This window comes from Notamacropus eugenii, chromosome 5 (assembly GCF_028372415.1).
Source record: "Notamacropus eugenii isolate mMacEug1 chromosome 5, mMacEug1.pri_v2, whole genome shotgun sequence".
NCBI lineage: Eukaryota > Metazoa > Chordata > Mammalia > Diprotodontia > Macropodidae > Notamacropus > Notamacropus eugenii.
Genome location: NC_092876.1, coordinates 30,682,888 through 30,706,655, shown reverse-complemented (window position 1 = coordinate 30,706,655; position 23,768 = coordinate 30,682,888). Strand labels below are relative to the sequence as shown.

General features: G+C 42.4%; 1 protein-coding gene and 1 long non-coding RNA gene across 2 annotated transcripts; both read right to left on the bottom strand.

Annotated features, from left to right (window-relative positions):
• Positions 1-628: 628 nt before the first annotated feature.
• Positions 629-12,184, bottom strand: LOC140507452 (cytochrome P450 2G1-like). Its single transcript, XM_072615539.1, is given in 10 exon segments — positions 629-809; positions 1,099-1,241; positions 1,716-1,903; positions 3,836-3,865; positions 3,868-3,964; positions 4,259-4,435; positions 5,735-6,018; positions 6,909-7,082; positions 7,838-8,009; positions 12,011-12,184. Coding segments are annotated over 10 exon segments (1,620 nt in total).
• A 5,226-nt stretch (positions 12,185-17,410) lies between these two features.
• On the bottom strand, positions 17,411-20,412 carry LOC140508553 (uncharacterized). Its single transcript, XR_011968460.1, has 2 exons — positions 20,004-20,412; positions 17,411-18,726 (listed from the first exon to the last, which is right to left on the bottom strand). It is a non-coding gene; the product is annotated as an uncharacterized lncRNA (long non-coding RNA).
• Between the last annotated feature and the right edge of the window lie 3,356 nt (positions 20,413-23,768).

Here is a 23,768-nt window from a genome sequence, read left to right as displayed (position 1 = left end):
ACAGGGCAAGGCAGGATAGAGAGGGTGAATGCTTGTTGGACTGTGTCTCAGGTCTACCTCCTCTGGCAGGGCAGTGGGAGTGGATCTTGAGGAGGAGTTTGTAAAGTTGGAGTGGAAGTCCCTTGATTCTTCTGAGCCTTCTTGAGTCCACTCCTGGAGCCTCCCAACTCTCCCCTTACTTTTGGGTTCTCCTCTCAGTCCATGGCCACCCTTTGATTCTTGCTGGACTGGGCTAGTCTGGGTTGGGCTAGAGATGAAGAGAAGCAGAGGGTTGAGAGCCTGGGTTGCCAGGGCTCAATATGAGTAGGAAAGTCCCTTGGCTTTCAGTGGTGGTCCTGGCTACCTATCTGCCAATCTCCTACTAGTGGTAGAGAGGTATTGGTTCAAAAACTTGGGAGTTTGAGAGGGTGGCCCACAGTGATAAGAATTTCTAAGTGGGTCCCCAGAACTGAGAGGGATGTTGGAAATAATGTGGGTTAGGTATCTAGGGTCACTGGGGAAAATCTTAGAGACCGTTAGGGTTAAGTGAAGCCAAAGGTCTAAAGAGCCCCAGTTCCTGGGGGAAGTTAAGTTCCAGGTCTCAGGAAATGAAGGAGCATCCAGAGGTTAGGAGGCAAACTGTACCAGATCAATGGGGCAGTAGACTTGACTTTCAGGGCCTGGGAACACTGCCCAAGTCTTGGGATTCATGAGGTAAGTCTAGGGCACCCCTAGGGTCATCTATGCTAAGAAAGAGGAGTTGCAGGAGACTCTTGAGAAAAATAAAAGGCTCAATGAGAGCCAGGCCTTCTCCCAGACAGAGAGAAAAGGAGGACATGAAGGGGCAAGGGGCAAGAGGACCCTGAGAAATAGAGGGAGAGGAAAGAGACAGGAAGCAGGGCAGGGGAAGACAGAGGGGAGGGATTGAGGGGTGCAGCAAAGGGCCCAGGGACAAAGAGGCTGAGAAATAGCGGGAGAGAAATGGGATCTGATGAAGAATACAGAGAAGAGACTTTGAGGGGCCGAGACAGGGAAGAGACAGAGACAGAATGAGAGCTGAGATAGAGGAGAGACTGAGGGACAGAGGAGGAGATGGGGAGTGGGGAGATTCATCCACAACCCACAGAGAAGGCCAGGAAAGCTTCATTCTTTTTAAATCTTTCTTGTTCTTCCAGAAAGTGTCCAGGGTTAAACTTCTCCAGGTCTTTGAACTGAGTATGGTCAAAGTGAGCTGTGCACAGCAGGGGAACAATGTTCAAATCCTGGGAGTACAGAGAATGAGAGATGGGAGCCCAGAGGGATGGGCCAAGTAGCTTCTTGAGAACCACCAGGGTAGAGATGCATTGGTCTGAAGCTCTTTTAGAGATAATGGCCGAGATGCACCAGCAGTATGATGTACTGGAACCTGAGCAATGGATTTGGAGTTAGAAGATCCACAGTTCAAATCCCAGCTTTGTCATTCACTACTGAAAGGGGAACTTTGGGCAGATCCATTCTTCTCTTTGAATCTCAGTTTCTTTCTCAGGAAAAAGTCACATAAAAGATGGGGGCAAGGCTAGATGATTTCTAAGGGTCCTTCTAGCTCTGACTTTCTCCAGTCTTGTGATGGGGTATTGAGATGTCATGGGTACAGCAGAATGGGCTGTGATTGGAGACATATTACTGGCAGAGGACAGGAAAGCCTGGAGTGACTTTTTGGGATGAGACAGAGCCCTCTCCCCACCCTGGGGCCCTACCTGTGGGAGGTGGTAGCCAAGGAATGTGGTAGGCTGAGGGACTGTGTGAGACATTGACATGGGCACCATGTCTGCAAAGTTCTGTATCTTATGAATGACAGCATCCATATAGGGCATTTCAGCCCAGTGCCCCATGCTGGGGAGCTGGCTTGGCCCAATTATCTCTCCAATATCTTTGTGGAGTTGGGCTAGGGAAGGAGACAGATAGGAAAAGAAGAGATGATTGGGGCCAATCACTCTTAAAATTGTATATTTTAAAGTCTACCTTCTCACCCTCTCACCCCAACTGAGAACAGAAGAAAAAGAAAACCCATTTCAAACATGTAGAGTCAATGAAAACAAATTTGCCTTTTGATCAAGTCCAAAAATAAAGTATTTGTCTCATTCTGCCCTCTGAGTCCTTCATACTCTATCAGGAAGAGAATAATATGTTTCATCATTAGTCCTCTGGAATCTTGGTTAGTCATTATGCTGATCAGAATGCCTAAGTCTTTCAAAGTTGTTCTGTCATCCACTCATAATCCCAGCACAGAACTTGGGCCCTGAGTGATTGAGATATGCTTGGGGATCCAGGTAAGAAGTTATAAAGATTTCCCAATCCACTTGCTTGGTGAAGTTGTGGTGAGATGGAGTTGTGTTAGACCATCAGCAAAACTGGAAGACCTAGGTTCAAATCCCAGCCCTGACATTGCCTTGGTGAAGTCCTTTGTCTTTCTCAACTCCATGGGTCTCAGCTTCCTCATCTCTAAAATAAAGGCATTGTATACTAAATGGTCCCTTTGTAGCTTTACATCTAAGATCCAAGGAGTGTCCAACAGAGAGAGACACTTCTGTGTCTAGAACTCTTCCCATGGAAAGTTTAGTGCTAAAATCAACTTTGCAAACATGAGATGGGGAAGGCATGGCTAGACAGAAGCTTATTGGAAAAAGATCTGGGGGTTCTAATAGACTGGTAGGTCAATAATAGTTAACAGGGTGATATGTCAGAAAGGAAAGTTAAGAGGCCTCATTAAAGCCAGGTGGCGAAGGGTCTCAAATACATCCCATTTGCCACATGAGCATTCGATTCCAAAGGAGCTTGGAGAGGAGGAGACTCGGGAGACACATGATAGGTCTCTTCAAACATTTGAAGACCTATCATGTGCTAGAGATTTGTTCCATTTCCCTGGAAGCAGAGTCTAGATATAAGTTTCTCACTCATAATAATAGTTACCATTGATATAGTTTGCAAAGAACTTTCCAGTTAACTCATCTTTTTATCACAACAGTCCTGTGAATATTATACCCATTTTACAATTAAAGAAACTGAGGTGAACAGGTAAAGTGACTTGCCCAGGGTCATATAACTTACAAATGTCTGAGGAAGGATATGAACTCAAGTCTTTCTTTCTCCAAACACAGCACAACATCATCTAATGGACTATATGTACTACAACCCTACTTTGTAACCCTATCATCTCTCACTTGGACTACTGCAATAATTGCCTAAATGATCTCCCTACCTCATATCCCCTCTCTCCTCTCCAATCTATCCTCCCTCCACTCAGCTGCCAAGGTGATTTTTCTAAATGGCATGTTTTATACATTTTCCTGCTCAAAGAACTTAATTGGCTCCCTATGACCTCCAGGATCAAAAAAATGAATGAAATATATCCTCTCTGTGTCACTTAGAGGCCCCTTCCAACTTTCGCCGCCTTAAAGCCTGTTCGCTACTAGGAAGTCTAGGATGCAGCTAGTTGAACCTGACCCAGTTGAAATTCCGTAAACACAAATCTACACCTCTTGTCTCGGTACTCATGTCCCCAACCCTTGGAATGATCTGCTCCCTCACTTCCACCTTTTAGCTTCCCTGACTCTTTCAAGGCTCAGTTCCAATTCCACCTTCTGTAGGACCCCTTTCCAGAACCACCAAATGTTACTGCCTTGCTCATTCCGATTTCCTTCTGTCTACTCTGGATAGATCCTGCACATACCTAATTATTTACAAATCATCTCCCTTCTCCCATTACAATCTATCCTCCTTGGGGATAGGGGCTGTTTTGTGCCTTTCTTTTATATCCCTAGCACTTAAGCACAGGGCCTGGCACAGAGAAGGATTTGGATTTGGAAGGATTTTTCACCTTCCACATCAGGGTGTTTGAGAAGGACTGAAGAGTTGAATTCATGGTCTCTGTCCCTTTGAAGAACAAATTCAGTGCCATCTTAGAAAGAATCTGAGCATTGAAGTGATTCTGGGGGTTATTCTTTTCCTGAAGGAGGGAAATACGAATCAGACACAGGCTGAACTTGGAGAGAGAGGGCTTAGAATCAAGCGGTGGGTTCTGCCATAAGGGGCAGAACTTTGTTTTAGGGATCTTTCTCTAGGAGGAGTGACATGCTTTGGAGGGCAGCCCTATCTCTATGGGGCATGATCGATCTCCTGGGTGTGGACCTGCTCTCCAGTAGGTTGAGGACAAACCCTGCTTCTCTAAGGATTCATCCCCATGTGCTAAGAGAAAAGTGTCTCCCATGGGGTCTTGATTGATCTATTTCTCATGTATTACTTGCTCCATTTTGATCAGGAAGCAATTATTGTAGTCCTGGGAATTGGCTGGGTCCAGGGAGTTCCGATTTTGAGTCACGTGATTATTGACAAAGGCCTCCAGCTTCAGGGAGTTGTGGAAAATCTGCTGATGTGGCCCTGGGAGTAGGCCCATGATCCTTGGGAATAGGAAGAGAAGCTGTGGGGTCCAGAAAAACGTGGGCTTAAGGGGGTAGAGAGAGGGAGGCCAGGGAGTTGGCAGGAGAGCAAGAGGGAGCATCGCAATCTGGTAGAGAAGAGCAAGGGCGTTGTGAAGAAGGTTCTCAATCCCACCCTGGAAGGCCAGTCATCGGGCTTCCTCGAGGCCATGTTTCTATTCCCTGTGATGGAAGTTTGGAGGGAACACTGCGGGCAGGGAACTGAACTGATTTTCCAATCGATTCTCTCTACTATTAAACACACTAGATGATTTCCAAGTAGGTTCTTTTAGTAATTTTTTGCAAGGCAATTGCCTCATTTAAAAGATGATAATTTATATAAATCCAAATTTGTTGTAATAAAATTTATGGGTGCAATCAGACAAGTCTTGGTTTACTGTCAAGATATGAGCACAGCTTCTGAGATAACCTCCCAGCACTTGCAACTTGGCTTGGGGAAGTATGTGAATTGGGGCAGGCTGTTCATCCACCTTGTGTAAATGCCAATTTACAAGCTGGGATACAAGTCAGGAAGAGAATCCTGAAGAGAATAGCACCTTATAAGTGGGGGAAGATATAACCTCCTGATGCCCACATCAGTTTTTCCTGATTCTAGCATTTTTCCCAAGATGAGGCAAGGAGGGGCTGGATTTCCATTTAGAAAGTAATTCTGTTTTCAGAGAACTGGACCCCCGTGTGTTCAAGGAGACACTCATCTTCCCAATGGCCCCAGGAAGTGGAGAGGATTCTCCAAATAAGACCCCCTCCCCTGCAATATTCCAGACTGCCCCCAATCAACCAGCAAACATAACATCTGGACCTAGCTTTTCCAGAAAGTAAAAGGAGGTAAGGTGGCATATTCTATAGTTTGCCTCCAAGCAGACAAAGAATGGAAAAAGGCAAGGTCAGGAAAAATGCAATACTAAGAGAAAAAGCAAAGTCTGAGCATTTTTAAAAACCTTTGCCATTCTTTGGGACCTCTGATTCCCATTCCCCTAGTCATGTAAGCTTTATACTTTAAGCTACACAGAAAATGATGAATAAATACTCTACACAGGTCTTGTCCAATTAGACAAGAATTAAGAATTATCAATATCTGGTCACACATTTGTGAGACAAACATATAAAAAAGTTTGGAGGCAAAGTAAACTGCATGATATTAGGGGACTGGGAGGGAGAAGAAGGGTTGAACAATGAAAAGATAGGAATGAGAGAGAGAGGAACCCAAGAGCTTCAGAGAAAAGGCTCACACCCCACAATCAGGGGACTTGCCCTGGCAGTGTCTCTGCTCCCCAACTTACCTGTCCCCAGAAGGAGCTCATGATCCTCCAGTTGCCACTGATCAGAGCCATTAACTCCAGAAACTTAGGGTCATCATAGTCAAAGCACTCCTCAAAGACCAATGAAGAGATGATGTCGGAGCCTGCACAGCTTAAGAAGAAAGTGGGGTTGAAGTTCCAGGGATCAGGGAAAGTTTTATGGTAACTGGTGATCTCTAAGCACTTAGGTATCCCTTTCCTCTTGATGATTTCTAATTTTTCATTGTTTTCTCCTTCAGAGGACTCTAAGTACTTCATAGTCTTTCCTAGGGGTAGAGATAAGGAGGAGAACATAGTCTTAGTGAGTTTCTCAGGGACGCTGAGGAGTCTGAGAACTTAACTATGGTCACACTGTAGTGTTGGAGGTCAGACTGGAAGCCAGGACTTTCGGACTCCAAAGCAGGACTTTACCCACCATGCCACAGGGTTATTTGCCTTCCCATATATAGTACGGCATAGTAGATATCAAGAGAACCTAGAAGTCAAGAAGACTTGGGTTTGAGACCGCCTCTGATTCACTACTAGATTGTGACCCTCGGCAACCCATCAAGACTTTAATTTGCAGAGAAGGTGGCATGCTGCTTGGCCCAAGGGAATTTCCTCATCTGGGAATTCACCTATCCCTATTTCATTTTTTAGTTGCGTCTCACTGTCTGTAACTTCATTTGGAGTTCTCTTAGTAGAGATACTGGAGGGGTTTACCATTTCCTTCTCAAGCTCATTTTACAGATGAACAAATTGAGGCAAACGGGATTAAGTGACTTTCCAGAGTCTTAGAGCTAGGAAGTATCTGAGGCCAGATTTGAACTCGGAAAGGTTTTCCTGACTCCAGGTTCATTGCACCATCCACTTTGTCGCTTGACTGCCTCTATCCCTTAATCATTGTTTTATTAAATGGAATTGTATGTCTGGTTTGATGGAAAGTGGGTTTGGTTTGGAGTCAGAGTCCCTGGGTTCAAATCCTACCTGACTCTGCCAGTCATAGTCCACAGAGCCTTGGAGCAAATGACTTCCTCTCTCTTGTACCTGTGATCCCTCATCTATAAAACCAGGGGTTTGAACTAGACGAGCTCTGGGAGCCCTTTCTGCCCTAACTCTGTAATTTGACCTTCCTAATGGCATTCGCCTCACTTGACAGGGGTTGTAAAGTGCCCACGTGCCCCTTCCAGGGAATCTCCAGGCTGGGTTTCACCCCCTGTCTTCTGGAACTCCTCACATGGGTGCTGAGCTTCATCTCGGATTCCCTCCTCCAGGCTGCGCTTGCCCACGCCAGTGTTCTTCAAGGTGGACATGGTCAATCTCTGGAGCTGCCTCCACTCCTCTCCTTTTCATACACAATCCCTGAGTGGGAGAGAGGATGGACGGAGGGGCTTAGTTCCACCTCCACATTTCTGTCTGTCTCTCCTAACCTGGAGACCTCTACAGAGCCGTGACTCGGATGGGGAGAACAAGAGCTCTGGTCCAGGACAGCAGAACAGGGAAGGTGCTGCCCAAAAAAAAAAGGACTGACCCAACAAAAGGACACCTAGCTGACAAGAATGATTCCACCCTCTTATGAAGTCTTTGCTGGCCTGGCCCCACCCTGTTCTCTCTGCAGCAGGTGCCCATCACCTGTTTTCCCCACAACTGAATTTGTGTCCGTGGTCTCTCTCCTCAAAGGGTCTTCTGTTCCACAGTGTTGCTCTCTTTCTTTTTGGACTTGTTTTTGCCCTCAGTTTGTTTTATTGCCCTCTGGACACAGATCTTTAGATCATTCCCCTCACCCACTGCAGGAAAAATTTTTTTGCCTGAATCCCAGTGACCTTTCTTTGCCCCAAGTCCTCATTCCAGCAGCGGGATCCTTTCGAACCTGGAGGGTTCTCAGTCAGCTTCCTTTACGGAAGGGAGGGCCCCTTTCTTCAGCAAGACAGGAAGCTTCTTTGCTCAGGGTCTGGTTTGGAGCTGCCCCTATCTTGTCCATTGCCAGCTATCCATTCCCAGGTACAGAGCTAGGCATTGTGGAGCATGAACAAAGGTCCATTGATGGATTGATTATTTTTCCCTATTTGGGTTTTCTAAGGATCTGAGTTTAGACCCTCTCTCTCACCCAAACAACTGATTCACCATCCCACATTTGCACAGCAAGGAACTCTCCACAGCCCCCAAACCCCTCAGCTTGGTCGATGGGTATCTTCTTCAGGCCCTGGTACCCAGTAATGACCATACAGGGGTGGGAGCCCAGATGAAAAGTGTAGATGGGGTTGTATTTGACACTGAGCTGGTGGGGTTGGGGGGAGAAAGATCCGGTTCAGAGAAACTCTCTTCTCTTCCTCTACCTTCTTTCAATCCTGGCTCAGACTTCCCTCAGCCCTGCAATGTCTAATCACAGAGGAGAGAACCGTTATATTCTCAATAGAAATACACTAAATAAATTGACCTGGAGGACCTGTGATTTCATTGCTATGGGGAATTATCTTTATTGAAGTTTGACAATTTTTCTGCAGCTTATAATCTTAGGGATGTCTAGCGACTCTGAGAAGTTTAATTACTTATTTAGTGTAACAGAATCATGATATGTCTGGAGCGGGACTTGAACCCAGATCTTCCTGATTCCAAAGTCTAAATCTCCTTCACTTTTCCTAAATCATGAACTCAGGGTCATCCTTGATTCTTCCCTCTTCTTCATCCCCTAAACACAATCACTTGCCAAGTATCGTCCCTTCTACCTCTCCAACATTTCTGGTATCTATTCCCTTTTCTCCATTCTCAAACCATTAATCTAGTTCAATCTTTGTTCAGCCGGCCCATTACAATGGCCCCTCTAATTGGCCACTCTGCCTCTAGTCCTGCCCCTCACTAATTCTATGTAACTGCCAAAGTGGTTTCTGGTGGTTTTTTTTTCTGTAGATCTGGCCATGATAACACTCTCTCCCTCTTCTGATGATCTTCCATTCATTTATTTCTTTTCATGACATCTTTCTTCATAGAATATAAGCTACTTAAGGTAGTGGACTGATGTTATTTTATTTTTCCCTCATGTCTTCTTCCCCACTAGCGCAGTGCTTGGCACATAGTAGGTACTTGTTGATGTGAACTACATGTATCTCTCCCCCTCCCCCAACCCTTTAGACAGTGCCTTTCTCTCATTTCTGGAATAAATTTTTACATCCTTAGGCTGGCCAATGAAGTCTGGCACAAGCAGACTTCTGCCAGCATCTCCAATCTAATTTCCTATTACCATACTTCCCACATTCTCCATTCTAGTCTTTCAAGACTACCAGTTGGCTCCACATTCAACATTTCCCTTCTGACCTTTGCGTCTTTGAGTAGACTGTCCTTCTTGCCTGCAATGCAGTCTTCTATGTAACTGCCACAGTGGTTTCTTCATTTCAACCTTCACCTCTTAGAATCCTTAGCTTCCTTCAGAGCAAAGCTCAGGTGTCACTCACTGCCTTCACAAGGCATTTCCCTGATTCCCTCCCCTAATTGTTATCACTCTTTCCATCTGTAAGTTAATTTGTACGTAGTCTGTTTAACTGACCCTGCAGTGAGTCCAACATTAGCTGTTGTGCGTGCTAAGCAAACTTGTGCATTTTCTAGAACACCTGTGTTTGTGGTGACCTGTCTGGAAATCTGCCTGGGTTAGGGAGAATGAGTGAATGAATGAATGAATGAAATGAATATGAGACCCTACAGGCTCACACTCATGGGACAGATGTTTCAATATGCATCATTTTCTTGACTTTGTTGATTCCATGTCAAGTCAACTGCCGCATGTAGATAGTAACAAAGTGTTTATTCCTGTGGGGAGTTAGCTCCATTATGCCAAGGTTGCATGACTTCTACTTTGTGAAAAATTCATGATAGTCAATAATTATTTATTAAATGACTGCTCTGTCCTAGGTGTTGGGGATATAATGACAAAAACTAAATAGTTCCTGCCCTCCAGGAACTTGTATTCTATTGGAATGAACCACACAGCCCACCAAATATTAAATACAAATTGTATACAAAGTAATTTGCAAGAGGAAGATACTAGCAACAGGTGAAGTGTGGGTAAGAGGGGAATCAGGCTAGGCTTTTTACAGGAAGTGATACTAGAGCTGAGCTTTGAAGAAAGGTAGGAAACATTTGTTTCACTATTAATTAACTACTCTTGACAAGCATTTATTAATTTTCCCTCATCATTTTTGAACAGCAAAACAAATTGCATAATTTGCCCCTTCCCATCCCTATTTTGGCCATGTGCAAGAATTTATGCCTCATGCTACATTAAATACATTCTCTCTGTGCCAGGATGGAATGACATGTTTTCTCTTGAATTTTCTGCACTCACTGAATAACTCAGAGTTCTAAAGTCCTTCAAAGTTTTTTGTTTATCTTCTCCCTTTTTTATGATGCTGTTCTCATTGTATAAATTGTTTTCCTAGTTCTGAAAGTCAAGGGGTATTAAGGAGAGGGTGGGGTGGCATGGAGATGATTCTGACTAGGTAAATCCACACTAATTATGTCCTGTAGAGTTAGCCAATCAGTGCAGTCACCCATAAAGAACTGGAGCTGGGGGATGGAATATCATGTACTCTCTGAGAACCATACGAAGCTTGTCACTTCCCTAACATGTCCCGGCCTCACCCTACTTGCTTAAGCAGAGCACAGAACCATAAATATTGGGATTAGTATAGAATTAGCTCAACATTTGAGCCTTGAACTATATAAAATTACTGTTTAGCAGGACCACCTGGTGGTGGTTAAATTTATATGACCTTGATTATAATGGATGATTGTTTAACAAATGCATATTATCTGCTGAATTGATTTAGGACCTTATTCCACAGAAACTTTTAAAAGACTATTTCAAGGGACCCAGGAAGGCACTAATGAGTCAATTGAGTTTTGGTTGGTGGTGGTAGCGGTGTGTTTCTGCCCCAAGGATCCTAACACAGGGGAAGAATGTAAATCTTCCTCCCCTTCTACCGAGCCTTCTTTTGTTATAGGAAATTTTTAAAGAGAAAACTTGCAAGAGGAAGAGAAGAAAAAAACCAACAGGTCAATCAGTATATCACACCATCTGAAAATCTATGCCATTTTCCACTTCTCCTGACCTCCCTTCCTCTGCAATCTCTGCAGGGCTGGAGTGTCTTCTCATACTACTTGTTTGAGGCCATGTTTATTTTTAGTCATTTGCAGCATTCACTTTTGATTTTTTTTTTGGATCTTGTTCTTTTCATCTCTTTACATTGTCTCAGTCATCGTGTACATTATTTTCCTCCCTCTGCTTGCTTCCCTCTGCATCAGTACATATAAGTCTTTCCATGCTCCTCTGTATTCATCATGTCTGTTGTTTCTTACAGCACTGTCATGTTCCATTGTATCCAGGTAGCACACTTTGCTTAGCCATTCCCTAACTGTTGGGCAGGCAGTTAAGTGGTGCAGTAGATAAGAGAGGAGGACCTGAGTTCAAATGTGATCTGAGCCACTTACTAGCTGTGTTACTCTGGACAAGTCACTTAACTCTGCCTCAGTTTCCTCATCTGTAAAGTGATCTGGAGAAGGAAATGACAAACCACTTCAGTATCTTTGCCAAGAAAACCCCAGATGGGGTCACAGAGAGTCAGACATGACTGAAACAACTGAGCAACAACTGGGGGGCATCTACTCTGTTCCCACTGAGCTGCTGCCACAAAAAGTGCTGCTAACAATATTTTGTTCTATGTGGGGATTTTCTTTTGATCACTGACTCTCCTGGGGGAAGTCATTCCAGTAGTGGAATGTCAGAACTTTCAATCCATTGGGATCTGAGGTCAGAGGAATTGAGCTCAGATACTAATTCTGTTATTGGGCAAGTAAGTCAAACTCCCTGAGCCTCATTTTCCTCATCTGTAAAATGAAGGCTTTGAACTCGATGACTTTTAAGGTCTCCTCCAGTTATCCATGAACCTAATACCTCTAGGAAATGAGAACCCAAAACTTGAGTTAGCCTGTTTTTCCTGTGAATAGTTCTAACTGTTGGGAAAATTTCCTCAAGCATCAAGTTGAAATTGATTTCTTCATCATTTGGTCCCAGTTCTGGGGCCAAATAGAAGGAATCTAATCCCTCTTTCACCTGATAGCCCTTCAAATACTTGAAAAACTGCTATTGTATTTCACACACACCCCCTTACGTTTTTCCCCAATCTTATCTTCTTTGGGCTAAATACCCTCGGTTCCTTCAACTATTTCTCATTTGGCCTGATATCAGACCCTGTCCAGTCTTTCATGGAATGTGGCCCTCAAACTCACCTTCATTGGAGACTTCAGCAGGTGTACCACATCCGCCCCTAACATATTTCCCAAAAAGCGCCAAGGGGCTGATCCAGGGGGAAGCCCAGGGAACTGATGGTGCCATATGCTGAGCAGAAGGTAGGCAGCAATGTCCAGGCACAGAACCATCCCCAGGCTCCCACCTAGCTCCATTGCCAGGGAACTCTGGCTCGGGCACTGATCCTGTATATTCAAGCCTTTCACCTTATCTATCTACTTTTGCATCAGGCTTGAGTAGGTGTTCAAGTCAGCCAATCCCAACCGGGGCCTGTGAGTGGCCTAGCCAGATTAAAATCCACTAGTGTGCTTTCTACCATATTACTCTCCTTTGTGTACATGTAAGCTTCTTGGGCTACAAGATTGTTTTACCCCAGTTTTTTGCTGGTTCTGCTGTTACAGGATTTGTTTTGAGGTGCTATTTTATGATTGTTTGGAACTGAATATGGGAGAATTATAGCAATTTACTGCTTACTCCACCATCTTGGCTCCTGGAAGAGAGAAACCAGCAATGACCATTCGTAAGAGTTGAGATACTTATCTAATGGTTCCAACAAGGTCAATAAGGTGATCCAAGAATGTTACACCATAGCTAGCAGTTTTAATGGGACAGCTTTACTGTGTTCCAATTAGGGGGCATGGGATAGCCTCATCTAATACACAGACAGGATTTTAAGTTTGCAGTCTGGCATTAAAGTCTGTCTGGAAGAGGGAGGGAAAACAGGGATACCCTTTTAAGGCCCATTCTGACAATAATTTTGCCATGTGGTCAGTAAATTTATACCCTTCTCCCCTAATTAATCTTCTTAGGTCTTGGAGACCATCTACCATCCTATATCTTCACAGACACTCCACCTCTTGACTTTGGGCATTCTCTCTGGCCATCCTCTGTGTCTGGAATGTTCTCTCCCTTCTACTGACCTCTCTAGCATCCTTTAAGTCCCAACTAAAATCCCACCTCCTACTGGAAGCTTTTCTTACCCCTCTTAATTCCTGTGCCTTTGTTCGGTTAATTGCTTCCTGTTTATCCTGTGCCTAGCTTTACTTTGCAGATATGTGAGTGTTCTCCCTCCCCCATTGTAAGGTCTTTGAAGACAGGGGTTGTCTTTTGCCTGTTTTTGAATCCCTGGCTCTTAGCATAGTGACTGGCATGTAGTAGACACTTGATAAATGTTTCCTAAGCGACTGACTGACTGAAAATCGAATTTTACAAGATCTGCCACTTCCCCCAGGATTCTGAACAGAACAACACACTCCTTGGCCAGGGCTGCCCTGGAGATTCAGTCGTGTCATAGACTGAGCAAAAGGTAGGAAGCACAGGCTAGGTCCCATGCCAGCCCAAGGCTCTTTGCCAGGCAGCCCTGGCTCAGTCACTGACCCTGTATGCCCTGCCCTGGTCCTGTTGTATCAGTCTTGGGGAGGTACCCTGAACTCAGCTCTGAGCATCATAGCCTATTCAGATTCAAACCCATCCTAGTGTGCAGAAGGGGTTCCCATGAAGAGAAAAAAGAATAGCTTTTGATATAGAAGGAAAAAGACATTGTCAAGGCATGCTGAATATAAGCTCTTAGAGAAGAGAGCCTATAGGGATAGAGTCATTTAGACAATTGCTCAGAACACCTGCTAAGTGAGAATTTAATTAGTTCATAGCTGTGTGTAGCTTAAGGCTTTATTTTAAGCTGATCTATGATTCTCCTCACTGAACTCAACTTGTTGGAAACAAACTTGACACTAATAAGGTATCAAGGAAAATTTATTACAGCAGAGTTCAGAGGAATTGAATGCCTAGGTCAAAGTGGGCTCATTACCCCCTTTTGGAAGGAAGAACCCTTAGTACAGAAGCAAGATGAGCTATATAGCATTAGTTCAAAACAGATCCTCCCACCAGGAGAGGCATTGGTCTGTTCTCCATTAGGTCACCATATTCTTTACATGCCTATTACATATCTCCTTGATGTTTCCTCCCCCCACATATGAATTGTGCCTAATTTTGTGCTAGAGAAGTTAATATGCAAGTAGCTCATTAAGCAAGTGCAAAGAAGAAAAGCCATCTTCCAGTTACTCCCACTCATATTCCCCAAGTGGTTCAGGCTGGTTTTAGATTTGGCCCCCCTTATCAAGAACTTTGTGGTTTTCTGAAGGCCATTAATTGTCTCTTGATTAGTTGGACCCACCTGCAGTCTGTTACCTTTCTTGTTATCTGACATTCTCAATGACTTCAGCAACTAGCAACTCTGTGGAAACTTAAATCTTTGCTGCTGTCTCTCACAATCCCTCCTTTTCTTTTAATATGGGTTACGTTTCCACACTTTTCCCCTAATGCTTTCTTCAGACCTTTTTAACATCAGTTCACATTCCTCATCTGATAAGAGAGCTTCCTGTGGTTCTTTCCACTAAGATCTTAACATTTCCCTCCTTAAAATTTTGTTTCCACATTTTTAATGCTCCCTTACTCTCTCTTTCATATGAATTCTTCCCTTCATCTATCTCCCCTTTAAGTAGAAAGGCAGAGAGGATGATTGATACATTGACAAATTACAAGGGGGCAGTCCCCTTCATAAGTGCAGAAACAGAGATGTAGAAGAAAAAGGTGAATCGATTAATTGTTCGTTTAGAAGTTTTATCTCATACAGCAATGGGGGGCATCATCATTTGTTGCAGCTTTCTGGTCTGGATGTTCGTTCAAGTCATCTTTAGCAGAGTATCTTCTTACCACCTTTTGTAGAAGTTCTTTTTCCTGTGTCTGTTCTCCTACAAAATTGATCCTGACACAATTTATGAATTGTCATTCTTAAACCTTATCACTCTTGCAAAATTAAAATTGGAACTTTAGGCAATTATCCATTATTCATTCCCCGATCAAGAGGATGAGACTTCACTAAGAAATTAACAGCAGGTTCCAATACCTACATAAGTACAATAAGTAATAAATTTTTAATACAGTATATATCACATCATAGAACATTTCCAACTTCTGGTCATGCTATACTTCTTTAAAGCATTTACAAGATAGAGTACAAGCTATTTTTCTTTAACATTAACTAATTGATACAAGAAAAATATTAACTAAGTATGCTAACTTCACAAGTCCTTAATTTGTTTCCATGCTATTACTAAGAATTAAAGGGCCCTAACTTATTATTGTTCGTCTAAACTTCTAAGCCTTAGCTTAATCTTGGACTTATACCTCAGATGTTTCCCTACCAACCTATTATTGAATAGATCTGATATTATGCTTACAAATCTTTTGATTATAGGAACTTACCATTAAGAGTGGGGACATAAGTGGAGCAAGGGAACATTTCCTTAACTTCATGTCAATTCCAGGCAGAAGTTGTGTAGATTGTCAACTGGCACTTAAACAGGCTTAAGTCTGCCAGGTGTCAGTGAAGAAACTGAATCAGGAGAATCATGCCTCAGCTCAGGCAGAAAATTATTCTCCCAACCTTCCCATGAGATCACCTTTTTGCAGTTCATACCAGCATCTCACAGGTTCACTGGCATCACTGTTCAGTGGCTCAGCCAGCCTTTCCTTGTGTCCACACTTGGAGTTAGACTCAGAAGAACCGTCAGTTAATAACCTCATAAAATCTTAAAAAAGCAAGCTCCAATAATCAGTCTTAGATATGATTATAATTTCACATTGTTGAGGAACATCTTCACAGCAAGTCTTAAGTAGCTTGCTTGCCTTTCTATACTTGTTCTAGTTCCTGAATAAATAACAATCGAAATAAAATTTACCATTAAAATCAGAAGTTATTACTCTAATAGATTTACATCTGTTTTCCAAGCTTCTCTATGCTTTTCTAACCATGCTCAGTCTAAAGAATGAGTTATACATATAAGTTTGAGCACTAACTTCAACTTTTGTTTAGGTCATGGAATGAATTCAAATAAAACAGAAACATTTAACTTTTCCATCATTGTAAAAGGATTATCACAGATTACTTGCCTCTAAGAAACTTACACTGAAATTCTTTTTCCCAAACTGAAGATGCCTCTGATCTAGTTTCAGTAATTAGTTCAGTCAATTGTATTAATACCCAATTGCCCTTACATCATTTTGTAGCGTGTACATCCTTATTCCATACAGATATGTCTTTATTACTGTTAGTTTTAAATCATAACCTTAGTCTATAGGATAATCATGCAATATTGTGTTTGTACCTTTGTTTCCTTTCCTTTATCTAATTGTTCACATATCATTTGGAAAGAATGCTCTTATCCCAGGAAATTTATCCTTTGCAAGACTATACAAGAGTACTTAATTATCGGATTTAAAACAGCAAAATTCCACATACTTGCATTGTGCTCACATGTTCTACTCCTTGTTTTAATTTCAGAAACATCCCATAAAAAGGAAAAGCAAGGATGTGACTAGATAATCAGACTCAGGAATAGCACTCATATTCTCTCTCTCTCTCTCCCCCCCCCCCTTTCTGAGTAACTAATGGCATTCCACCAGATACTGTTAATCTAGACAACTACACCCAAATTCAAACTCAAAACAAGATTAATTATGGTCCCAAGAACTCAAACAGCAAGTTTCACTGATCACAGCTTAGAGCCAAATACAATTATTTTGTTCTCATGGAGTTGCAATAAACAATAAAGCTTTACAAGGACTCACATCCATATGGGATTCCATTTAGCATCTTTTCTTCTCAAATCTACATTTGCCCTAGTGTAAAAGCCAATTGTTAAAAAAAAAAATCCTTTCCTTGTTTAGGAATTACATAACCCAAACACATTCTTTTTCTGAGGCTGATGACCTTGCCCACACGGTTTCAGCAATTGACAAAATAACGGGACTCGGCAAGGACCCTGAGAAGGGGGGTGACGCTAATGCACCTGCCTGATCACCCCCAAATGTACAAGAGAACTGTTCTGAATGGGCAGAATCAATCCAAATACAGTTTTCACCCAATCCCCTCCTTTCCATTCACAGTAATCAATTAATTTTAGGGATTAGTATTACAACAGTAACCTCAAATAATGTAGTTCACAATCTAATGAATTTCATAAACTATAGCAAAATAATTTTGACAAAAACTTCTCCCTCAAAGCAAAAAATAAACCTTTAAACATTGGAATTCATTAAAACCACCTTAAGTTCTATTTATTCCTAAATTATTGCAGAATTAATGTAGTAGAGCATAAACCTCCAGATTAACATACGCTAATATATCCCTAGATGAAACAGTGTTAAAAATCACACTGAATTTCTTTCAAGGATTCTCATTTTCTTGATAGAAAATTTACAGCACAACAACTTTTACACAAAATTCATAAGAACTTTTCCTTACTTAATGTAGCAGACGGCCTACATCCCTACACAGCTGGGTGATGTGGTGAAGAAGAAAGACACGGGAAGCGAGGGAAGATAGACCAACTCCGTTTATTGACCTGAGGGTCAGGGTATTTATAGACAGAAACTACAAGCCTACGTGACATTCTGCTTGTCTCTTGCCCTGGTGATTTAATCAGTCTTATCTTAAAGACTGTGAGCCTAGAGGGCATCTATTTTACATATCCCTTGTTTTCTGTAATTCTCTTGTTTGTCTCAAGGAGACATCAATATCTGGGGGGCATGAAGAGCCATTCCAGATGATAATGAGCACAGTGTCAAAGAACAGTTTCCCCTAAGGTCTATCCTGATCTTGTCAACCACGCTCCACCCTGGCCCTCAACAATTCCCCCTTTCTTTTGTTGTAATCAGAGATAAGGTACTTGGGTTTGAAAAGCTTACCCATGAGAGAGAAGGCACCTATGAACAGGTGACCATACAGAGAAACAAAGGGATAGAGGTAATATGGATATGAGCCAATGGAACGGGGATGCAAAGGGATTTGTATTAGCAACATAATCCCAAATCACACTTGCAGCTTCAGGGGGTCAAGATTTCCTTTGGAGGCCCGATCTATAAATTATATATAGAGGTATTATAATAGACAGGAGTAACACAAATAGAAATGAACCTATAATCACATCTTATGAACAATCTTGTTTCAAAAACATCAACTTTGTTTCTCACCACCATAATAGTTTCTCTTAAATATCCATTAAATTGTATGTATGGATGAGCCAACTGATACAGAGGAAGCCAATGCTGCCACAAAGCTTATAATGTCTAAAATAATGCAACTTAGATACATCTTTTCTGTCTTACTTTCAGCATTAACTGATTAAAAGTTTGATCAGATACAGACAGATACTAGCCTTCATTTTTGATAGGCATTAAAGCAAACCTAGGACACATAATTACAGATATGATGCTAGTGTTAGCTATATGAAAACCAACATATTCAGTGACAGTACAATTAAAGCATGTTATTTCCCAATCATAAGAGCAAAAATTCTGTCTATATCAGTTTGTTTTCCAAAAACCTTAGACCCATGTGCTACCATAATTACCTCCTCTATCTTCCTTCCCCATTTCACCACCTGTAACCCAAGGTGGATTATGTACAAAAAGTCCATCTGTCTTCCTCTCAATCAGTTCCTTCTGCTGCAGTGGCCAGCTGGAGGGTGCCCAGAAGCAGAATGAGTGTCTTCATTGTCCAGTCAGTCCAACGATGGGTTCATTGTGGTCTTGGCTTTTGTTTTTCTTTCCTCTTGTCCTCCATCCTTATCTTCTCCAATGCATGGCAGAGGTCCGATGTTTCTTTCTGGTATCCAGATCATTTCTTCATCATTTCCTGTGGAAATACAAGCATATCCTCACCTCCATGTTAACACAGGGCCTGTCTTTGTGTTGTTCCATTTCACCTTCACTTTTTTCCAATCAGTGAGGTATATTGTGCCTTTTTGAAATTTTTGAGCAGGCATAAGCCTCTATCTGGTGTCAGATATACAACACCATGTCAACTCTTCTCCTTATTCTTTTGCCTTCTTCTCCCTCTTTCTTTTGTTTTGAGGACAGCTTTTATGTCATGATTGTGAAGTTCTACAACGGCTCGACAACTAGGATTATATGGGATGCCAGTTCTATGCTGTATTCTATATGACAGACAGAACTTAGTAAAGGCTTGACTAGTTTAAGCTGGACCATTATCTGTGTGTAGAGTTGCAAAACACCTGACAGATGATCTATAACAAATTTTGTTGATTCCCCAGTCAGTGGGTGGCAATACTATGACCTGAATATGTGTCTAGTCACATGAAGGTATATTCCTTCCAAATTCTGGGACATGTGTGACATCCATTTGCCATATTTCAAGAGAATTGCATCCTCTCCTTTAGCAAGGTGTTGACCCGCTTTTCATGCTTTCCTTGCATCTCTCTCATTTTTCTTCCCAATTTTTCTCCACCTGTCTTACTTGATTTTCAAAATCCTTTTTGAGCACTTCCATGGCTTGAAACCACTGAATATTTATTTTGGATGTTTGGGATACAGAAGCCTTGACTTTTATGTTTTTCCCTGATGGTAAACATTGTTCTTCCTCATCTGAAAGGATGGGAGAAGATATCTGTTTACCAAGAAAGTAACCTTCTATAGTCTTATTTTTTTCCCTTTTTTGAGCATTTTCCCCAACCAGTTACTTGACTTTTGGGTCCTTTGTCAAGAGTAGGATACACTCTGGGAATCTCTGAGATCTCAGTTCCTCCAAGGTGGCACAAAGAAGTGTGTAGTGGTCTGGACGCAGAAAGGGATTTTTGTGCCCAGAGTCTTAGCAGTTTCCTCTCCACAGCCACCTGGCCTCCAGTTCTGACAAGCCAGCACTGGGGGCTGATTTTCAGATAAGCTGTGGGAGCAGGGCCACCATTCAGTTCGAGACAAAGACCAGCTTCCTCAGGGTGTCTACACAGGGCTGAGGTAATATTCAGCTCCTCAATCCCCCTGGGAGTTTTACAATCCAACAATGGATGCGGGCAGCTGTACGGGGCTGCTGCTGCCTGCCCAAAGTGGCCTCTGTGGGCTACTGCCTGAACCTGGAGCTATGGGAAGGTCAGCTGAAAAAATCCCGTCACTGACCTTTGGCGCCTGTGGGTTGAGGGATCTGCAAACCCGCTGCTGCTGCAACTGGGGATTCCGCCCCCGAGGTGTCCTCCTCCCAGAGTCGTGTTGAACCTGGCCAAGGCTGGGCTGGGCTCTGCTCTGCATCTGGTGCAACAGATGTTTCCCGTGGTCCTTTCAGGTCACCCTGAGCTGGAAATCTCCTCCACTCTGTTGTTCTCCATTTCTGCTGCTTCAGAATTTGTTGAGAGTCCCACTCTACAGGTATTTTATGGGCTGTGTGGGGAGAGCCTGCCTTTGTGTGTCTTTCTACTCCACCATCTTGACTCCACCCCCAAATAGAGGGAAATTAATTAAGTTTTCTTTCCTTTAATTCCTAGGGAGGAAAAGAAAAAGGTCGTAGAGCTGAGTTAGAAAGGATCCTGCCCATGTCAGGTTCTTGGGAGGTGGTTCAGGTGCCATCTCTCTTCCAGAGGATTCCCTCAGAATTCCATAATTTCAAGAGTGGACAGAAATCATCTAATACAACTGTGCCTAAACAAAAAGAATGCTCTCTATCCCATCCTAACTCAGGGTCACTTAGCTTTTTCTTGAACACTTGTACTGAAATGATATCTCTGATCCTTAGGAAGATTTTCCTCATGCCAAGCATAAATCTGCCTCCTTAGTAATCACTTCCACCCCTTAGTCCAAGCACTGTCTCTGGAGAACTCCAGTTCCTTGTACAAATGGCAGCCCCTCAAATACTTGGATCCCTGCTCTGCCCCAAGAGAGTCTTGATGAAAATCTCAGCTCTGTCTCTTATTCCCCATGTGACCCTAGTTAAGTCATTGTACTATTCTTGGCCTCAGTTTCCCCATCTGGGTTGTGTTAGCATGTTACCTGAGGTCCATGGGGAAATTTTAAGGAGTCTATAAATCTGTTTTTTAAAAAAATATATTTTCATATGAATTCAATATATTTGGTCTCTTTTGTAATTCTATGTATTTTATATGCATTTGAAACATGATTCTGTGAAGGGGTCCATAGGCTTCATCAGGTTTTCCAAGGAATCCAGGACACAAAAATGGCCAAGTCCTGGCCTACATGACCTCATAATTGCCTTTCACTTCTAGATCTATGAACATAAAAATTACCATGCTCTACCTGTACTTTCTCTTCTCCAAGATAAGCATCTCTTATTACTTCTTGACCTCCAGTCCCCTCACCACTCTCACCACCCTCTTTAGCCTAGCAATATCTTTTATAATTGGGAGACCCTTTTGAATTACTCTGCCTGTGGAGGCTGTGGACATGCTCATGGACAGACAACCTAGTTTAGAGGACTGGGAATTTCTACTGGAGGCTGTCAGTAATATCATATCTGGCTCAGCTTAGTATGGATCAGAGTTCTTCTTTGTGCTGATACCCTATTAAAAAGGTTTTTTGTGGCAAACTTGCCTCCTCTCATTTCCATTTCTGAGCAGAAAATGGCAGAGCTAAGATCTGACATGGGTCTGTATTAGGGGTTGGGGGTGGAATATGGGGGAGAATCCTGTTCTGCCTTGGGGCAGAGGTATTCTTTATCTCATTTGTTGCTCATTTGTACAAATGTGTTTGCTTATCATCTAACCCATTAGATTGTGAGCTCCTTGAGAGTTGAGAGTGGGTTCTATTTTTTGCTCCTTTTTGCATCCCCAGTGCTTAGCATAGTATTTGGCACATAGAAGGCACTGAATAAATGTTAATTGACTGACTGACTGAGGTATATGGCAGTTGAATATGCTCTCACACTCAGAGATGGCAGCCTGGGAAAGGGGAGCCCCCCCACATGCAGGGAGTGAGAGTTACTGAACCCAGACCTATAGAGAGACAGGAGGAGATCCTGAACACCACTGGGAACTCTTTAGCAATGTGTAGTTTGAGATTGCCAAGGTCTATCCTCCTAAAAGGAGGAGAGAGAATATCTTGTAGTCTCTTGGAGAGGAGAGGACCACTCTGGTAACCCCAGGGGCTGGAAGAGCAGGGAGGGCCAATGCCACAATATGAGTGCTGGTTTTTAATCTCTGCTTTTCCTGCAGTTCAACCAGCACAAGACCTACCTTTCTCACAACTTCAAGGTCATTTTTATTCTGGGATAAGTCTAAGCCCTTTGGGTAATTCCATAAGGCTAGAGGCCTATAAACATGTTTTGGGTATAAGTGAAAATCACTGGAATGTTGGGAGTAATTACTCCTAAATTCATTTCTCTTTCAAGGGAAGTTCAAACCACAAGGTAGTATTATGAGTCTGGAGGACTTTGAGGTGCAGATAGGACTTATTAGGTAGGGTAAAACATTGCCTCAATTATTTAGGGGTTAATGTAAATCCTTTCTTGTTTTTGTACATGATTAAGAGTGAAATAAATTCTTTCCTATACTGGTTATGTATTTTTACCTTGAGTGCTTGTATAGACTCTGGGAGGGAGTTATCTCCAGTTGACCTGATCTATGTCTTGCCGCAGGACTGAGATGGTCCCAGAGGAGAAAGGGAAACTGGTGACTTTGCACAGCCCTCCCTTACTTAAATCCAATTCACTTGCAAGTCATGGCAGCATCTTCCTGGTGTCATGGTCCTTTCAAGAAGAAAGGACCAGCACCAAAAACAACAGGAACTGGGAACCTTTTACACAGAGTTATGAGCTCTATAGATGCTATAGCGTATGATTTTCAAAAGAAACTCTTGTTTCACTCATGTTGGACTGTAACCTCATTTGGGATTTTCTTTGCAAAGACACTGGAGTAGTTTGGCATTTCCTTCTCCAGTTTATTTTATAGGTGAGAAAACAGGAAAAGAGGGTGAAGTGACTCATCCGGGGTCACACAGCTCGTAAGTGTCTGAGGTTGGATTTGAATTTAGGAAGATGAGTCTTCCTGACTCCAGCCCCAGAACTCCATCCACTTGGTCACCTGGCTGCCCTTATCCCTATAGTGGTAGACCCTTAATTATTGTTTGTTGTACTGAATGGAATTTCAAGTGGTTTGAGGGAAAATGGACTTGGTTTGGAGTCAGAGTCTCTGGGTTCAAATTCTCTGCTCTGACTAAAGAAATCCTAGTTGGGGGCAAAATGAGTCACAGAACTAACCTTTTCATCCCAAGATCAGACTTAGTCCATATAAGTCTAGAGCTGGGTCACAGGTTTTATATATATATATATATATATATATATATATATATATATATATATATATATATATATATATATATATATATATATATATATATATATAATTATTATTATTATTATTATTATTATTAAACTATATTTCCAAGATGTAAACACAATACTCTAGGTGTGGTCTGACTAGAGCAGAGAACCAACTATGTGTTCTCAAAACCTGGGAAAGTCTTCATCCAAGTCACTGATAAACATATTAAATAGTACAGTGACAAGAACAGAACCCTAGGGCACTCCATGCAGACTTCTCTCCATTGATGACTATTCTTTAGGTCCAAGAATTCAGAGGGTCACAGGATCATAGGTTTAGAACTGAACGAGACCTTGGAGGTAATGGAATCTAATCTTGTGCTTTTACAGAGGAGGAAACTGAGGCACAGAGAATGGAAGTGACTTATCCAAGGTCAGATTGCTAGCAAATATTGAATGAAGCATTCAAATTCTGGTCTTCCTGACTCCAAGAGTGCTTGACCCACTGCACCACTGTGCCTTTAACCCAGAGTTGAGTCTACCTGAGTGCTCTCTCATCTAGCCCACAGGTCCCTTTACTCATATTTTCCCCTAATCAGAATCATTCCCTTCACCTT